Genomic DNA, 19,380 nt, shown 5'->3' with positions numbered 1-19,380 from the left:
GCCAGCCAACGGATCTATGTGTATATATAAATAATCAGTGCACATGTTGTTGGAGCTTGGAAAATGTTCTGCCCACATGACTTGAAATGTTGGGACTTAAGGGGGAAAATCTGATTTCAATACGGCCGTGGAAATAAATATATAGTAACCGAAAAGGGCCAAACAAGAGCATTTACCTGGGTGCTGAATTTATGCCTCTACGACTATAATAATTGTGTGATGTGTATTTTGTTTTTTTTTTTATTACAACCAGCCATGACCATGAGGGCAAGCACCGAACTTGTTGACTTATTTGGAAAACGGCGATGCCATCCACAAGCGTAACACGAGACCACAATACGATGCACATGGACTATGCATTCTTTTCTGTAGAGTGTGCAGGGATAGAATTAGATGAGATTTGATTAAATCTGTTATTTAATCGAAATAAAAAAAATTATTTGAGTTGGATTAGTTTGTATATTTTTTTCTATCAAATCTATGAATAAAAAAACATAATGAAAGAAAAATATATACTTTCTATCACAATAGTGGATCCAATCATTGAATTTGTGGATTTATAAAATAAAAAAAGTTAAAATATATTTTTCTTTCCAATAAAGATTAAAATGTTTGAAATTTATCTTTTTGTAAAATTTTAAGTATGTTTTTTGTCCTCACAAAATATAAATCTGTGATATTTTGGTTTGAAATTGATTTCGAAAGATCAAATTCTACGTGTCAATGTCAGTGGATTAACACATAAAGTTCTAATTAACACGTGACAAAAACTTCATACATGATCAGATCTTTTTAATTTGACTCCGAGTCAAAATATCACACATTTATATCTTTTGACAAAAAAAAATACGTAAAATTTTACATGGATTGATTCTAAATATTTCAATGTTTATAATATATATATATATATATATATATATATATATTAACAAAAAAAATTACCAAAAGTAAAAGTCATTATTAAATTTCAACCGACTAAATTAAATTTGACTCAAAATAATGTCAAGATATAAACAAATATATTTATGTCAAGTGAAGTTCACAAGTTATCCTTAATGATTCTTGTAATTTTTTTAGAACTTACTCAATGATAGAAATGAACTTATTTAAATATTAGGGTAATTATTTTCATTTAACAAAATTTAGTTTTTTAGGTTCTGAAAAAACCACTCTATATATAGTATTATTGTGAAGTAATAACATTATTTTCTTATTATTTTTTGGTTTAATTACTCTTTTTTACAGTCTTCATTACACAGATAATTGCACATTTTTTTTCTTTTTTACACAAATATTTGAGTATTATTTATTTTTCTCTTTAATAGTTTTTTTCTTTTTTAATTTGTTATTACTATTTTGAATGTTATGAATGATTTTATTTGCAATCAAACGATTTTTTTAATCTATTAATTTGACTGGTAATGATTTCAGAATTAAAGACTATTTATTCCTATTAATTTTTGTCAATGAAGCAAATTTATGAATACTGTCTAAGGAATTGAGAATTTTAACTTTGAGATATTGACTCGGCACTCTAACTCTTTATTGTGCACAATTTTAAAAAAAAAACGCAATGCTCTTCAATCAAACGACCATAAGTACAAAACCCACTATTTAATGCTTGAATTGATTTAATGTCTATAATTGCTGATCCAACAAAGATATTTTAATTGAAAAGTATTCTTTTACATTGTCTGGTAGTAGTTTATTAATTATGTACACAACACTTTTTAGTAGCAGTCATTTCATTAAATTCAGAACTAATTAGTGATCATAATACATAATTACCATGTTGAGCCCATGCTGAATTAATAGTATTTTGGACTAGAGTAATGAACTTTTTGGAAGTGATTCATTTCATACCCGAGAAAAAATATTCTTATCTTATAATTATACAAAACAAATAAGATGATTAAAGTTCAAGATAATATTAGTACTGTACCACATAACATGCGACAATAATCTTTCACATAGCATGCGTTGAGTTGCTTAAGGAAAATGAATGTTTTAATAATGCTTGTTTAATTGAGGTTTTAAAAATTACGAAACAAATCATTTAACCGATAAAAATTCTGAATCATAATTTATTAATCTAACTATAATTGGGCTGTATTCAACAATAATTTATTGAATAGTAATTTAGTATAAAATTAATTAATTGAATTTTAAATTAGCATAAAGTGTTATATTTATACCCTGCAAGATAAAAAATGGTTAATAAGTCAATTTATCTTAAAACTATTTAGTTAAATAGGAAATTCCAAGCTGCCTTTTTCCACTAAACTCGATCCATTCTTGATTTCTTTACCAATTCTTTGATCATCTAAAGGGCAGCATAATCAATAAATTATTTTTTATTTTCATTTTTTTTTACTTTTAATTACAATAACATCACTTTATTTTATTTTCGAAATTTTATATAAGAATTAATAAAATAAAAGTTTATTGGTCAAGGGGGAGGCTCAAAAGCTTTTGTTGACTATCTATTTAAACTACCATGGGGTCCAAGGAGATCCTAGTTCCGATTACTTTTTCATGAATCTACTCACCACAGCCTGACTGACACCCATATGGTAAGATTTCATCACTCACAATTTCATGGATTGATGGTTGTGGGCCTCGAATGACTTTAGACATTGGGCCCCAAAGTAACCTAACAAATACGAAATCTAGATTAAATAGTTTTGAAGAAAATAAGAAAAATAAACCAGCCACTTGTAACATGGCCTTCTAAGTTTTGTGACTCTATCTCCCAAATGGTCCCACACTCGTAAGACAACAATTTGAAAAACTGTCCTTCGCTCATGAGTGGGACGAACTATTTTTATAATTCTACACTACCCATCAGACAGTCCGTGTAACACAAGCATCCAAGTCATCCAAATTCTCAAGTGAATTAATTAACCACAGCTTGAACATCCTCTAAATCCGTGCATAGATCCCATCAGAAGAGACGAAATGGCTTGGAATCATATGAAGGAACAGGTTTAACAAAGCAACTCACTTTTAAAAGAGTAAAATAAGTATGACTGATAACAAAATCAAAGGTTGATATTATGTGCAAATACATTATAGATGTATTAAAATGTTGATTTTCTCATTATCAACTAAAATTACTTCCTTTACTTTTCCTCATTTTAGAAGACCCAAATTCTGAAGGAAAAAACCATTAAAACGTACTGGACCCTCAGCCTCAAGCACTACACATGAGCCTTTTGTTTTTCTTTTTCCTCCCATTTCCTCATTATCAACTAACGCTTAAAGATGGATCAAGTTGACCGTCAATAATGCTCAAACATTTCAATAGCATAATAATTTACAAGTGAAGATAGTTGCGGAAGGGAGAGGATCCACCGAGGAAAAAAAAATATTAAAACATACAGGGGAAGATGTCACTGTCCAAGGCCGAACTTTGATTGAAGGTTGTCCAGAATCTCTGCATACTCTATTGGTGTTGCCTCACCGCTGAACACTTCATCCCAGATCTTGCGTATGTCTGCACAAAATGTAACCAACTTATCAATCAGATTGACAAACCTGGCAATGATAACCATTAGCTTTAAATAGCACCACCGTAAAGGAACCTTTCATTTTGATTTTAAGCAACTTCGCAACCAACCAAGGGACATACTAATAAGACAAAACATCAAGTTTCTTAAATCCTTGTCATCAAATTCCCAAATCAAATGAAGACATGTTGATGTTCTACCCAACATTAAATAGCCTCCATTAAGGGTTACAAAAAAAATCCATGTGTCATCTTTGATTTTAGAAACTAGATCAAAGTCTTCTTGATACTAACAAAAGAAAAAGTAGTAAATTATTTGCACTCACAAAATTCACTAATCACCTAACGGTAAATGATATGTCCCCACATTGAGTAAATAAGGAAGTTCAATGTGGTACTTAAGCCATGAAACAGTGAAACTCTAGGTTAGATTTTGGACTAAGCCCTCTTTGTGAGCTTAAGTCATAACAATAAACCCGCATGATTAATTAGGGTGTGTCACTACCGGAGAACCTAATTTCACTTTCTTCCATTTATTTTATCTTCATTTTCTTGCTGTAGGGAGGAGAACAGAGGTTAAAAGGATCCACTATATACAAGAATATAGTTGCTTTTACATTAAAACTTTGCTACCTGGCTAAGAAATGTATATGGTCATCCATGCATAATTGCATATACACAACCACTTTTGGCTTATCCTAGTCATAAACCATCATAAGTTGTCTGATTAAAGTTAAGAGTTTTCTACTGCTTAGAAGGTCCAGAAAGACTTAGTGGTTATATATAATCCACATGCAATGGTGGTGGTAACCAAATTCAATGGGTTAACCTTTTCTTTTTCCTGCTGGAAAGGTATTATACATGTTGTATCTTCATCCCTTTCTTCTCTAACCAGCTCATGCTCTCTAAATTAGAGACCCCTATTCCTCCTACCTACTTATCTTTCCTCTTTCTTCTACCTTTATGTGTTTATCTTCTGAGACCTTTAAACTTTCAAGACATTTCAAAAGGCATGGCCAACAGAAACACTTAGAATTTACTATAATAAAAAATACGCACCATCCTTATTTGTTGATGAAAGGCACATTACAATCACATCAAATCTTGGTACCTTGGTCAAATGCTCCAAATAACTGACAACCAGATCCATGTCCTCACTGCCAAAAGAGCAAATTCACTATCATGATTAAAGCTCAAACAATAAAATGATATTTACTTTTGGAGATGACTACTTACGTGAAAAGAGATGCAAGACACTTGATGATCTCAATTAGTATGGTAGAAGACAAGGCATTTTTGAATATTTTCGGCAATTCATGGGGAGATATAGCCTAACATACAAAAAAGAAAAGCTGTTCATTATAACATGAAGCAGAGCACCGAATACCAGAAATTTAAGCATAAAATGGCATCTCTTGCTCTAATCAATACCAAATATGCTAGAAATTGACAATATAATCAAATTAAAAATGAACCGAAAAAAGTTGTACACCTTTAATAGACGAGCCTGCAGAGCAAGATCACCTGAAAATGCTCTCCAGGAGACCTCAAACTGATAAGCTGTAGTTGGAGGTGTTACGTTTTTGGCAGCTTCAGACATGGCTCTAGAAGCAGCGCGAGAAGCAAGCTGTTGAACAGAAGCTTTCATTTCTGGCTTGGTAATTCTGTGATTTCTCTGATAAAAAAAAAGAGAGAGATCAAAATCATGTAAAATGGGAATGCAAATGGGAATATGCAGTTATGCACAATTACTGACATGAAAAATTGCAGAACTACAATAGAAAAAAGTAAGTATACCTGCAAAAAATTTGTAGAGGTAAAACCAAAATATCAATTGAAAGTATACAATGCTTAAATATATCATTTAAAAGCCCCAAAACCCTAAATTTTATTTTATTTCTACTACTTACTGAGAATAAAAAAAATAGTAAAAATACAGAGATGTTTTTAACAAAGCTCCAAAAGAACATAATGTGGATAATTCATATTTAAATAAGAACTCATGAAGAACATAAAAAATACTTCTGCATTTTTTAAGATACGAAAAAAAAAATTGCTTCTAACAGGACTAAAATATGCACTGGAACCAGATTACTTCACAAAGAGGGAAGGATTTCAAGATATTTAACCTGCTCCAAACTGTTGCTTGCACTCAAACCTCCCTTAGAACCATCATCTCCTTGTGATTGAGGCCAGCTTCTGGCTTTTATTTCTCTGCCATCAACATCCTCTGTTAAGAGTGATTCTTTAACAAGTATTTGCCGTTTATTATCCTTTCAAAAACATAGCCAAACTTTAGGGTGGACTACATTTACATGAAAAACACCAAACAAACTAGCATTCAATACCCTCAACCATAAACATAACGATATATCTTGAAATGTGATATTAATTAAAACTCTACTTCTTTGTACCTTTTTATGATGATGAACTTCAGCTAGTCCAGACTTTTGAGTACTACGTGAAATGGGGTGGATGCTGTCTCCATTAACTTTTTCCTCTGACTTTCCCACTTTTTGAGTTCCCTGTACAGTGCTTCTCAGAACCCCTGATGCTTTCTGAAGAATATCCTGGACAAGAGATTTTAAAAAAGAAAGAAAAACATTAATCTACGCAACAGAGAACCTGAGGGGAAAAGTAGACACAAAACCATAATAGTTAATAAATGGCATAGTGTTGCAAAGCTTGGTCAAGAAATAAATGGAATTGTCTCTCATCTATACTCTCTCTATATAACTAATTCCCCTCGCTACCTTCATGTTTCCATCCTAGTTACAATAATGCTCTAGTTGTCTTAGGTCTACAGGTACAAACTGGTAAGGTCTTCTACTCCTTGGACCCATCCAAAAAGAGTTTTAATCCTGCAGGTCTATCAATACAAATATCTGGTACCGACCACATTAACTGGCAATAACATTTGCTCACAAACATCAGACTTCAAAATTTACCACCATCAATGGTTTGTCAGTCAAGGAAAACAGTTATATCAATACTCTTAGATTTTCAAGCAGCAATATTTTCTTTTCGGTAAGACTCATCCTCTACATTCTTATCATTTTCAGTTGTTGAATATATATTCCCAAATCGCTACTGTGAAGCATATTATCCCTTCATCTCATCTCTAAAGTCTTGCTAACAAAGTAACATCATAGTTCTTTACTCTGTCCTGATTTTACTAAATCAAAGGCCCTAACATTCTAGAACCTTACTTCAAGCCATCAATTCATTTGGTTTTATGCTACATCTACCACTATTTAATCTACTTTGCTAGTTTGCTTTAGGTGCCAGTATGTAAATTGGTTATTGGTTATGTACCATAAGTTCAAACCTAATAATTCCATCCAACCTGATATATGTACTCCTTAGTGTATTGTTCATGAAAAATAGTAAGTTATTAAAATTATGCCTTTTTGTGAAAGTCATATAGCAACACTGGAAATATTGATGTGCTTACTTTCTCATAGAAAGACTTAGCATCAGCATACTGTTTCTTGATTTCTTGATTGTTTGGTTCCAACCTCAAGGCAAATTCAGCATCTGCGATTTAAGCAAATGAGAGAGTCAACAAATCAGAATGTTTTTATATTAGGATAATTGACAAGTAAATTGCATGGATATTAACACACCGTCCATTGATTCTTTAATTTTTCCAAGTTCTTTTCTAGCTGTTGCTCTTCGTGAGTATGCTTTTATGTAACGATCATCAAGATTTAAGGCCTCTGTGCAGTCATCCTCAGCCTCTTGGAATCTAGTGACACAAAATAGGTGAGGAAAAAACCAGATCAACTTTAGAAAAAGAAGATCCCTTCAAGAGAATCAATCAGGTGATAGACCATATAACAACTTACAGTAAATGGAAAAAATTATTTTCTTTTATTTAAAATCCCACTAATGATAAAATCCACCATTTTGTGAATATTTTGATGAGTAAGCCAGAATTCTTTAAAAATAAATTAACAAAACATAAGCTTGCCTTCTGAGCTTGATATTGGCCATTGCCCTATTTGCATATGCTACAGCTGTTGGTGATAAGGCAATGCTCCTTGAATAGCAGTCTCTAGCTTCCTTAAACTTTTTCTGCTTGAAAAACTCGTTACCCTGGAATATACAGATGGATTTCAGTATCAGCATCATACAGGACAGGAACACTAAAATCAATATATTATAAATCCTAACAGATCAATCTCCCCCTACCCTGTCACCCCAAGACCAAACAGAGAGGGGGGGGACCTACCAGGTCTTTCTCGGAAGCAGCATCAGGAACATCTTCAGGAACAAAACTACTATGCAAATGATTAATTCTTGATAAATCATACTGTCCTGGAGAATTTCTTGCATTATCAAAAGAAATGGTATCTCCTTTTGATGCCTTCTCCACACCCACAGATCCCGTAATTCGAGAAGATGAAGCCTTTTTGAATTGCCATCAGAATATGACACATCACAAATGCATTAATTAATTCATCCATACAAACACAAGCACAAACATATTTAGGATATGCAAAATCAAGGAGTTCTTTGCCTCGTCATTACCCAATTATAGTACAAGAATGCATGGAAATTAATAGAAGAACCTTGCAAAGAAATCAAGCTTCCAACATTCCACAAACAGATAATATGCCATATACTTCTTGCTTCATATGAACTAACAGTGCAAAATTCAGTCTAGTTATCTGAACCAATACATCCGACACTAATATTTCTTACTTTCCTCCATAAATGTTTATTGTTTTCAAACAGCATATTCACAAAGTTCACATTTCCTTTGTACTACTATGATTTTTGAAGTAAACTGAAACGTTCGTTCGCGGTCGGACGATGATTGTTAATTTTGAAGTTAAGATAAAATTACCAACATTTTCCTTTTGTGGTCGTGCTTTATCCTTTCTAGAAAATTCCCAATCCTGCAAGTCGTTTAGGAATCCATGGAAATCCTGTTAAAATGCGACAAAGAAAACAAGTCGTTTAAAAAAATTGAAATTAGAAGCAAAGTGCTAAAACGGCACCGTGAGGAACCGACTATACCATCCTGTGCTGATGAAGGGCCCTTCAGCGACCCACACAGAACACAACTACAGCAACGGAGACGAAGTGGGAAGTGACGACTTTACAAAACAACTTTCGCGAGTTGCGATTATGAGTATGGGCCAGCCCATGAGCCCAAACTTTTTATTGGTAAACGGTAGTGGGCTAACCCGTGAGACCCAAGTTGCAAATGAAAAAAATATAATAAATAAAATACTTATTTTAGTCCCTAAAAACATGAGATTGTGACCAATTGATTCCTGAAATATACAAAATTTAAATTTAGTCTACAAATATATATAAAGTGTAACATATTAATGATGGAAACAATTTAAAATGACAAATTAATCCTTAAATTTTACAACTTAATATCCAATTAGTCATTAAATCATGTACTTATTGTCAAGTTGATTCTTCAACATAACAATTTAAAGACAAAATGGTATCACAAATTTAATGATAAGACCAATTTGTTACACTTTTTCTACATTTGGGACTAAATTAATTTTTTTTTTTATCTTGCATGAACGAATTTGTTACCATCTCCCACTTTTAGGGACCAATATCAAAATGGCTATTTATCAACAAAAAAAATTAAGAGTGTCATATTTAACTTATTTTTAACGGTAAAAAAAGTACTATTCATACACGTGTTTTTACATTTTCCCACGTTATGTAATTTAATTATGTTCCTTATTATATTCATAATTATTATATTCAGATATATTTAAATATTCTTCTATAAATAAAATGATTAAACTTTATATATGTCAAATGACATATATATAAGAATTTACTTTAATTATTTACTATGAATAATTTTTTACTTCTTTTGTAATTAATAATTATAAAAAATGATAATATATTACATTTGACTTGTGTAATATATGAATTAAAACTTATTTTTTACTTCTATTATTTGTCTCGAGCAATAGTAATGTTAATTTTCATAATCTACATGGTGTAAAGTAAAATCTGTGATTGAAAAATTAATTTTATCCAATTGCAAAATAGTAGTAATAAAACCATAAGTCGTTTCATTCTCACAGCTTAAGGGATTTCAGTTTTGACCTTCAAAAAAAAAAAAAAAGGAAACTGAAGTGTTGGGATTGTGCTTGAAAGCTTATGAGTTATATTGGATTTAGGCCCATGAATAAGCTTGAATTAATTTAACCGTTGATGACAGTCCTAACACAATTGAGTCACAGTGACATATATAAAAGATGAAAAATGTTAAACAGTATTCTAAGGTATTAATTGAGAAATTAAAATAAAATAAATTATTAAAATACGTAAAATTATTTTTATATAATTTTTTATTTTTTAAAACTTTCACAATAAATATTTTAAACTTTTTTAATCATTACTATTCTAAGTCCACTAGTGAACCAGACTCAAAAAATATTAGAATAGAAGGGACTGCTAAATGAGATGAAGTCCTCACGGCATTGTGGATGACGGGAGCAACATCTGTATGTAGCCTGTGACTCTCGCTCTCTCTGTACAAAACACGTACACTAGTCTTGTCCAAGGGCAGTGCAAAAACCGGTTAGGAAAAAAATCGAACCCAAACTAGTTTTCGAACTGATTTAACCAATTTGATTTTTAACTCAAATCTACAAATTAGTTTTCAAACTAATTTGAAATCGAACTGAATTAAAAAAATCAGTTTTGAACTGGTTGTGAACCGATTCTAAACTGAATTGATTTTGAACTGGTTATGAACTGATTTCAAATTAGTTTAAAACTGTTTAAAGAGTCCAACTGGTATTGAATTGGTTTTCAAATTTTGAGATTGAGAAGAGGAACCCACTTATAAGAGATATGGGAGTGGAAACATTTGGTCTGCTGATCTTTCTGTCTATGCAATTTTGATTAGTAACCCAGTTGATCAATTGAATGGGTATGCAGATCTACAGAAGGCATTTATGTAAGACAAATTTTCTTCACTGCAAATCAGTACCAAGAACCAAAACGAGATCAGTAATGTGAAGATATAATAATAAACTCACAAGATCATGATTCAAATAAGTGGGCTCAGGATAAAAAAAAAAAAACAAGGACTAAAAAATAATCATTTCAAATTTTAGAGGGATGAAGAACAGAAAAAAGGTTTAGACCAGAGTTAAGAGTTTGGCATCCTACAATTAAAATACAGCCTAAATAAGCAAAACAACAAGGGATGGTATTAAGAATTAACCTAAACATTTTGGCATCTTACAATTAAAATTATCCATATCTACTAATTCACATGACAAGTCAGAAATCAGAATAGACAAAAAATTAGAAAAAGAAAAAAGAATCCAGTTCACAGCTTGGAACGTAAGAATAGAAATTAGGGAAGGGAAGGGTAGAATAGAAATATAGGGTATTCAGATTAGATAACATTTGGTTTTCTCAACTCAATCAGCGTCTAATTAAGAAGTTTTCTTTTCCCGTTTCTTTCATTTCCACAAATAAAGAAGAATCGAAATCAGATTAATTTTACCAATTGGCGCGCACGAAGAGCAAGGAGTGATTTCCGAGCTAAGATAGCAGCCATTCCCTAAACCTGGAAATTTATGAAAACATTAGAGAATCAAACGCAGTGTACTATTTATTTCAAATTGAAATGATTAAGTTGAAGCGAAACAATTATTTACAAGGATTCGAATCGAAAAAAGTGTGAAGAGAATATTGAATTAAAGGGGGAGAAACAAGTGGTGGTTGAACCAAATACAAGTTAAAATTAAGAAAATTGAAGGAATAAAAGAATAGAAGGAATTGGTAGGGTTCGGCATTGAACGTTGATGGTTCAATTCAAGTGTTTGTGAAAGGAAATAAAAAAGTGAAGAGAAACACCTGATGCGAGGTCGATCTCAGAACAAACGACTGAGAAACTAATGAACGAAACGAAGTCCGATAATAGAGTATGAAATGTTCGTGAATGTTGAGATTGGGGAGTTGCTATGTGCACCCAGCATTATTGTTGGGGCACCCAGCATTATTGCTGGGGCACCCAGCAAACAGTGAAGTGGCAATATTGCTTTTCAATAATTCTTTTTTTGGAAGAAGTATTTCCGGAAACTTTTCGAAAAAAGCTTTTCCGGAAAGTTTCCGGAAAAAAACATCTTCCGGAAGAAGAATTTGTGAATTCCGGAAGTACCACAAACTACTTCCGGAAGAACGTCATCCGGAAGTTTCCGGAACAACCTTTTTCTGGAAGTTTCCGGAAGAAACTTCTTCCGGAAGTTAACTTTTTTTTAAAAAAAATTATTTGATAATATAATTTACTTTTAATGGATAAACTAAATTATAAAATAATTAATATTATTATACATAAATAATTAAATAATTAGTGAACGTATGTAACCAAATAATAATTTTCATTTTATAATAATAAGTAAAAATAAAATAATATTTAATGCGTATGTAATGACGATTTTGCCCTTGTGTAATTTTCTTTAAATTAACGCGTACACGCTTCTTTCTACTGCGCTTTCGCTTTCTTCGCTTCTTTTTACTGTCTTTCGCTTTCTTCTGCTTTGTTTCTTCCGGTTGCTTGGTGTTCTTTCGGTGGTCCCTTTTGCAGTTTCCATTGGTGGTCCCGTGAAGTATTTAGAGATTCGGTGGTCCCGTGTTCGGTATTTGAAGTTTTGTTAGTGGTTGTTCTTCCTATTTTGTCGGAGGTACGCTTTTATGGGTATTTTTTTTCTTTTCCGGCTAGTTTTTAGAGAAGAAAAGCAGTAAAAAAATGTGTATCCGAAAGAAATTTTAGACACTAAGGCCTTTTCCGGAAGAAGTGTTTCCGGAAAACACTTCCGGAAGAACTTCTTCCGGAAGGGGTAACTTCCGGAAGACCTTCTTTCGGAAGTTACTGAGGCCTATTCCGGAAGAAGTGCTTCCGGAAACACTTCTTCCGGAATAGGCCTCAGTAACTTCCGGAAGACCTTCTTCACAAAATGACATGCATGCGTATTATAGTTTGAGCGTGACAACACATTGGCTGACTTCAGTACACATTTTGAAACTAGGAGTCTCACTGTGCCACCTCTCCACAAATGCGGATATAAGTCCAGGATCGCCAGTAATAACTAAACAATCTATCAATGGACTTAATCCTGTGGCAGCCACCAGGCCTTCAATCTCAGGCACTGGCCTCCCAATCAGTGTCACCTTCCTCCCATGTGACACTAACTTCAAATCAGGACGTTCCTGATTTGAAGTACAAATTATACAATTATTAAAAAAAATTAATCATAAACAAATAAATAAACAATGACAAATAATTAACAAATTAAAATACCTGTCCACTCCACACGGCATGTGCAACATGCTCGGCAAATGATGTGAGCACTGACGAGTCACGTGGACCACCAGGGAATCCCTCTGCAGCATCATCACCATCTGACCCCTCACCACTATCAGCACCCTGTGCGTCCGCACGCATCTCAGGTGCCTCCGTAGGCTGCTCAGGGACATCATCAGTCATGTCAGCGACGTCCTCAGCCATATCACGTCCCTCCGTAGCCATCTGATGAACGCGTAGTCTACGGGCTGAGGCAGTAGGCCTACGCCTCTCGGAAACATCGCCAGCATCCTCATCAGCAGCTCTATCTCTGCCTACAACTCTACCTATGGCACGACCTAAACCTCGTGTTCTGGCCATGATCTGTAAATCATGTCGAACACGTATTTTTTTCGGTCAAAATATACACAATTTTCTTTATAAAAAATCAACTTTATTTATAAACAAATAAGACTAACTTAAATCAAATTATTTTCACACATACACGACCTAATTTTAAAAAAAAAAATTAAACAACTTCATTTATATATAAAAAAAACAACTAATGTAAAAAAAAATTATTAATAAACATGCACAACTTAATTTTTTTTAAAAAAATTAAACAACTTCATTTATAAAAAAAAAACACAACTAATATAAAAATAATTCATTACTAAACATCCACAACTTAATTTAAAAAAAAATTAAACAACTTCATTTATAAAAAAAAACACAACTAATGTAAAAAAAATTAATTAGTAAACATCCAACTCTTAATTTAAAAAAAAATAAGAAACTTCATTTCTAAAAAAAAACACAACTAAATTACTTAGTAAACATCCACAAGTTAATTTTTTTAAAAAAAAAATAAACAACTTCATTTATAAAAACAAAACACAACTAATATAAAAATAATTCATTACTAAACATCCACAACTTAATTTAAAAAAAAATTAAACAACTAATGTAAAAAAAATTATTTAGTAAACATCCACAATTTTTTTAGTAAATAAAATACTTCATTTATAATAAAATAAACTAATTAATTATAAAAAATTAGTATTTTTATAAAACTTCCAAAACACACAACTTTAATTATAAAAATAGACAACTTCATTTTTAAAGAAAAAACACTAATTTAAAAAAATAAACAATAAACAAAAACAAACACAACTACTTTTATAAAAAAAAATTAATTTACAAATTAATATTTAGTAAAAATACACAATTTAAATTATAAAAAAAATATGACATCAAAAACCCAAACTTCATTTTTCATAAAATCTAAAAAACAAAATAACCAAAATAAATAAAATAATTCATTTAAAAAAAACAAAACAATTTCTGTTTAAAATTTTTTTAAAAAAAAAATACAAAAAAAAAACAAAAAAACCACTTCCGGAAGCAGTGGTTCTTCCGGAAACATTCCGGAAGAAGGGGTTCTTTCGGAAAGGTCTTCCGGAAATTTGAAAGTTCTTCCGGAAGTGCGCGTCTTCCGGAATTCTTCCGGATGAACCACTTCTTCTGGAAAGTTCCCGGAAGAGGTTTTTCGGGAGTCTTCCGGAAGACGTTTGGTTACTTCCGGAAGAACACTTCTTCCGGAAACTTTCCGGAAAAGGTTCTTCCGGAATTTCCGGAAAAGGTTCTTCCGGAATTTCCGGAAGAACCCCTAACGGGTCTTCCGGAAGACTCCGTCGTCAGCCATTTCCCCATTTTTTCCGGCGTCTCTTGCTCTCGTCTTCTACCCTACGGTTCCGCTAACCTAAGGTTCTTCTAACCTACCCTAAATGCTACAACTACAGTGCATAATAAAAGCAAAGGGAAGATTAGGGACACCTACCTCGAACGGAAATGGCGTCCAACCGAAAGAAGCAGCACCTGGGCTCGCGGTGAAGGAGAAGGCTCGCGGAAGAGGTAAGCAAAGGAAGAAAAGCAGAAGCAAGAAGAAGTGGCTGAGTGATTCCGGGAGAGGAGAAGAAAACTATTTAAATATTTTAAACTTTTTTAATGAAGGGTAAAATGGTAGTTTCAATAAATTGCTGGGTGCACGAGCAATATTGCTGGGTGCACCTAGCATATCCCTTGAGATTGGCACAACCGGTAACCCACAAGGCCACAACTAGAACAGGCCCAGCCCAGCCCTTTCTTTTTTGTCATGGATATTTTTTTTTTTGAGAAAAATGTAAATTATATTAAATTCATACAACAATAAACGGGATATATTTCGCAGCTAGATAAAATCAAAAGTCTTCATAATACAAGAAGGCATATATCAAGATGTTAAAACAAATACAACAGATGCGCTTATCTATACATAAGAAACTTAATCTATAGACTGTAATTGCTATAACCAGAGAACGAAATTTCCGTTGATTCTTGAGAGGTTAGCTCTGTCTTGTTTTTTTTTTCCCTCAAAAGTTCAAAGTTCAAGTAAGTTGGGTTTCAAGGACTCAATTGGTTCTTTTTCTTTTCAATTTATCAAAAAAATTATTATTTTGAAAAGAAGGTAGCTGCATGTGAACGTGTGAATTACCGATAAAAAGTTACTACTTCTTAAGTTTCGTTTTTGTGATTTGCCATTGTTTTTTCTCAAGTTTAAAAAAAATTAAATTTTTCTCTTGTCAACATGATTGCCACTATGTTTTCCTTTCAATTCAAGTCAAGAGTTTATTTATTTATGTCACTCCTTTTTAATTTTCATACCTCACTTCTCCGTTCTCAAGGCTGGCCATTTCACTTTTTTAGGCTTTCATTCACCCACTCAATCTTAAAATGAATCAAACAGTCACACATTTAATCAATCAATCACCCTTGACTCTCTTCTTTCCTTCACTCAATGTCCACTGTGCTACCACTATCTATCAATCGTCTTTATTTTTAGATTTTAAAAATAACACATGTTTAATATTTTTAGATTTTAAAAAATATTAAATCATTATTATTATTTCATATTTGACATGCTTAATCAAAATGAACATTTTAAATTACATGAGTAATGTCTTACATGTGTCTATACCTTGAAAATTCCTAACCAAGTTACATGAAAATTATTACAGATTACTTAAAATGAGAAACAACTATTCCAACGATGATTGATGTTTCTCGATAATATCAACAAGATTCTTTAAAGTCAAGTATGCTAGGAACATCAAATCAAATACAAAATCCTGTGCCAAGGCACGACTATATTAGAAATACTAACGATAATTTTCAAATTCTTGTGTTTTGAACATGAGAATTCAATCATTATTTTAATCTTCTCTATCTATTATATAAACAAGGGCCTTTCTCTCATACAGTGACACGTGTTCCAATTTTTTTTTTTTATATTTCAAGACTTTTTCTTTTTCTCTCTTCCATTCCGAAGGTTTGTGTTTTAGAAAGCTCCTTCTCTCTTTCTTAGTGTCAGCTATTGCAATTCCCTTTTTTTAATTTATTTATTACGTAAAAAGATCTCTCCTCAGTATCAGCGGTTGCAATTACGTTTTCCCTTCTTTTCTCTTTCTCTTAAATTACGTTTCCACTCTTTCTACTCTTTCTTGCTCTGGGTTTGTCACTATCTTTTCTTTCTTTCTCTCTCGTCCCCTTTCTGTTATTATTCAGAAACTCTATTGTGTGTGTTGTGCCATTTATTTTGCATCTTTGTTAATCTTCCGTTCCTCCCTCTTTCTCTTCCTTCTTTGTTCGATTTTTTTTTTCACTTTGGTTTTTATATTGCTTTTGACGAAAAAAAGGTGTGACCTTTGTCTTTTTTATTCCTTTTTTTTGTCTAATTTTTTCTGGTGGGACAGGCTAACGGCGGTGTTGAAGGTCACGACGCTTTGCCCATGCAAGGGCATTCTTTGTTCGATTTTTTTCCCCTTTGATTTTTAAATTGCTTTGGATGGGAAAAAGGTGTGACCTTTGTCTAATTCCGACGAGGTTCCACGGAAAAAAAGGTGTGACCTTTTGCAGCAATATCACTCACGGGGCAGTGTTGAAGACTAAAGGTTCCATTTTTATTTATTTTATTTCTTTTTTTTGTCTAATTTTTTGTGGTGATTTTTGGGACAAGCTAACGGTGGTGCTAAAGGTGACAGCGCTTTGCCATGCAAGGGCCTTCTTTGTTCGATTTTTTTTCGCTTTGGTTTTAATATTGCTTTGGACGGGAAAAAGGTGTGACCTTTGTTTGATTCCGACAAGGTTCCATGGAAAAAAGGTGTGACCTTTTGCAACAATATGATTCACGGGGCAGTGTTGAAGAATAAAGGTTCCATTTTTATCTATTTTTTTGTCTAATTTTTTGTGGTGATTTTTGGGACAGACTAACGGCGGTGCTGAAGGTGACGGTGCTTTGCCATGCAAGAGCCTTCTTTGTTTGATTTTTTTTTTCGTTTTGGTTTTAATATTGCTTTGGACGGGAAAGAGGTGTGACCTTTGTCTAATTCCAACGAGGTTCCATTTTTATCTATTTTCCCCTTTGATAGAAAAAAGGTGTGACCTTTCACAACAATATGATTCGCAGGGCAATGTTGAAGAATAAAGGTTCAATTTTTATCTATTTTATTCCTTTTTGTTGTCTAATTTTTTGTGGTGATTTTTGGGACAGGCTAACGGCGGTGCTGAAGGTGGCAGCGTTTTGCCATGCAAGGGTCTTCTTTGTTCGTTTTTTTTTTTCGCTTTGGTTTTTATGTTGCTTTGGACGGGAAAAAGGTGTGACCTTTGTCTGATTTTGATGAGGTTCCATTTTTATTTATTTTCCCCTTGGACAGAAAAAAAGTGTGACCTTTCGCAACAATATGATTCACATGACGGTGTTGAAGAATAAAGATTCCATTTTTATCTATTTTATTCATTTTTTTTGTCTAATTTTTTGTGGTGATTTTTGGGACAGGCTAATCGCGGTGCTGAAGGCGACGACACTTTGCTGGATTTGTTCTTTATTTATGAGAATATTTGTGATTTTTCTTTTTTCCCAAGACACTTCTCTTTTATGGAAGACTAAAAGTGTCATTTTTATCTTCCACCACGAATCTATTCCAAGCACACTATTTTTCTTATTTTTCCCTAAACCTAATCAATTTTTTTTCCTCATTTTTTGTGGTCGATTTTTGGGACAGTTTGTAATGTTGTTGTAAATCTAACATGTTGAGGCAACCCTTCACAAGGCAATAGAACATTGTCATCCAAACCTGTGTTGTTTCATCCTCTGGCATAGCCTTTAGCGGTACCTTCTTTCTTTCACTATATTCTATGCCTTTGTGAATTTGTTGATGTTGTTGTCATAGTTGTAGTGTTTTGAATTGGTTAGTTTTTGTGATTTGTAACCTTTTTTTTTGTTTCATGAGCTCGATATTGTTGGTTTTGAATTTAACAATAATTTTTTTCAAAGGTTGGCTTTTTGTTTCTGTTTCAGATTATGCAATGTGATAGTCTGTGGGAGATTTGGATTTTATCCGTTGTGATTTTCTTTATTAAAGTTCTGTTTTTCTTGCAATTTTTATTGTAACCTTAGATTGTTTCTTAAGAGGATGGTGAAGCTGCATCTGAGAAGGTGACAAACAGTTACCATGTTCTAAGACAAATAGAGTGATGATGACCCCATTTTGATTGATGGAGAAATTTTTATGTTACTTTGTTTTAACAGTTTAAAGTCATAATTTAATCATTATGATTTTCAGGCAATGCATTTTATTGTTTACAATTTGCTGAAAAAACGTAGATTGAAAACACATTTTTAATATTACTTACAATGAGTTATTTAATATTAGTAATTTTATTGATTTCACTTTGATATACAAATATTTTTTCCATTAAAAGTATGATATGATCTTTTCGTTTTGATAATAATGAAGTTACAAAAATTGATTCCAGTATTATAAACTCTCTCATTCTACTTCTAACAGTTTTTCCTCTTTAAATTTAGAATCAATTGTGGGTAAGATTTTCGTAATTTTATGGATCATATACTTGAAAATATATTATTTATGGTATAATAATATTATTAAGTGTGCAATGATTGCTTATAAGCAATTGTTATTATATAAACAATTACTTCATATTATACACTTCAATAATAAATAAAAAAATTTAGTAACTTTATTCAACATTAAACAACTCATGTAAATATCCCATTAAAATTTCTCTAAGCAATCAACCCATATCTAAAATTAATAGCAAATTTGATTATATTAATGAGCTTGTTTTTACGTTATTTCACACTGTATTGTACAGTTCCTTTATTTGTGGGATTTATTTCTCATACAATAATTCATTAAATTATAGAATTGATTTTTACCTATGTCTAGATTTTAGATAAATTAAAATTTTATTGATAAAACCTTTTCAATTGTGACCAATATCTTACTGCGAATAATTTCAACAACTTCGGGAGAAAAAAAAACATTCACTTATTACAGAGATGATACGATTTGATCCTCATCATCTACGTTTTGCCAATTGGAAAATCCTAATCCTATTATTCAATTTGAGCCCATCACCAATAACATACCTAGATTATAGATATGAAAGAATATTTTTGGTAAAAGTAATTATTGATAATTTGTAATAAACGATTCAACTCTTACTACAAATCCATTTG

General features: G+C 32.2%; 1 protein-coding gene and 1 long non-coding RNA gene across 10 annotated transcripts; one reads left to right on the top strand and one right to left on the bottom strand.

Annotated features, from left to right (window-relative positions):
- Positions 1-3,026: 3,026 nt before the first annotated feature.
- Positions 3,027-11,478, bottom strand: LOC114403408 (RNA polymerase II-associated protein 3-like). Of its 9 annotated transcripts, none has more exons than XM_028366354.1 (16): positions 11,375-11,478; positions 11,022-11,084; positions 10,347-10,482; positions 9,978-10,055; positions 8,534-8,793; positions 8,365-8,442; positions 7,743-7,919; positions 7,482-7,606; positions 7,135-7,256; positions 6,963-7,045; positions 5,923-6,078; positions 5,638-5,781; positions 5,001-5,183; positions 4,745-4,839; positions 4,568-4,665; positions 3,027-3,496 (listed from the first exon to the last, which is right to left on the bottom strand). In XM_028366354.1, the coding sequence occupies exons 5-16, from the start codon at positions 8,534-8,536 to the stop codon at positions 3,393-3,395; spliced, it is 1,368 nt and encodes a 455-aa protein (XP_028222155.1). In that variant the 5' UTR covers positions 8,537-8,793; positions 9,978-10,055; positions 10,347-10,482; positions 11,022-11,084; positions 11,375-11,478; the 3' UTR covers positions 3,027-3,392. The 9 variants fall into 9 exon arrangements, with proteins under 9 accessions (XP_028222155.1, XP_028222153.1, XP_028222158.1 ...); XM_028366352.1 differs by having other exon boundaries at positions 9,978-10,050; XM_028366357.1 differs by having other exon boundaries at positions 8,361-8,412; positions 8,515-8,793; positions 9,978-10,482.
- Positions 11,479-16,350: 4,872 nt separating this feature from the next.
- On the top strand, positions 16,351-18,454 carry LOC114403096. Its single transcript, XR_003664581.1, has 3 exons — positions 16,351-17,492; positions 17,674-18,006; positions 18,310-18,454. It is a non-coding gene; the product is annotated as an uncharacterized LOC114403096 (long non-coding RNA).
- Positions 18,455-19,380: the final 926 nt, after the last annotated feature.

The sequence above is a fragment of the Glycine soja genome, chromosome 20, assembly GCF_004193775.1.
Source record: "Glycine soja cultivar W05 chromosome 20, ASM419377v2, whole genome shotgun sequence".
In the NCBI taxonomy this organism is placed as follows: domain Eukaryota; kingdom Viridiplantae; phylum Streptophyta; class Magnoliopsida; order Fabales; family Fabaceae; genus Glycine; species Glycine soja.
Note: the sequence above shows the minus strand (reverse complement) of the source record. Positions and strands in the feature narration are given on the sequence as shown.

Bases quoted from the DNA above. Each gene is read 5' to 3' on its own strand.
- LOC114403408 (XM_028366354.1), bottom strand. The intron at 7,920-8,364 runs GTTGGTAATTTT...CAATTCAAAAAG, and splicing joins CACGACCACAAAAGGAAAAT to GCTTCATCTTCTCGAATTAC. The intron at 7,607-7,742 runs GTAGGTCCCCCC...TGTATATTCCAG, and splicing joins CTGCTTCCGAGAAAGACCTG to GGTAACGAGTTTTTCAAGCA.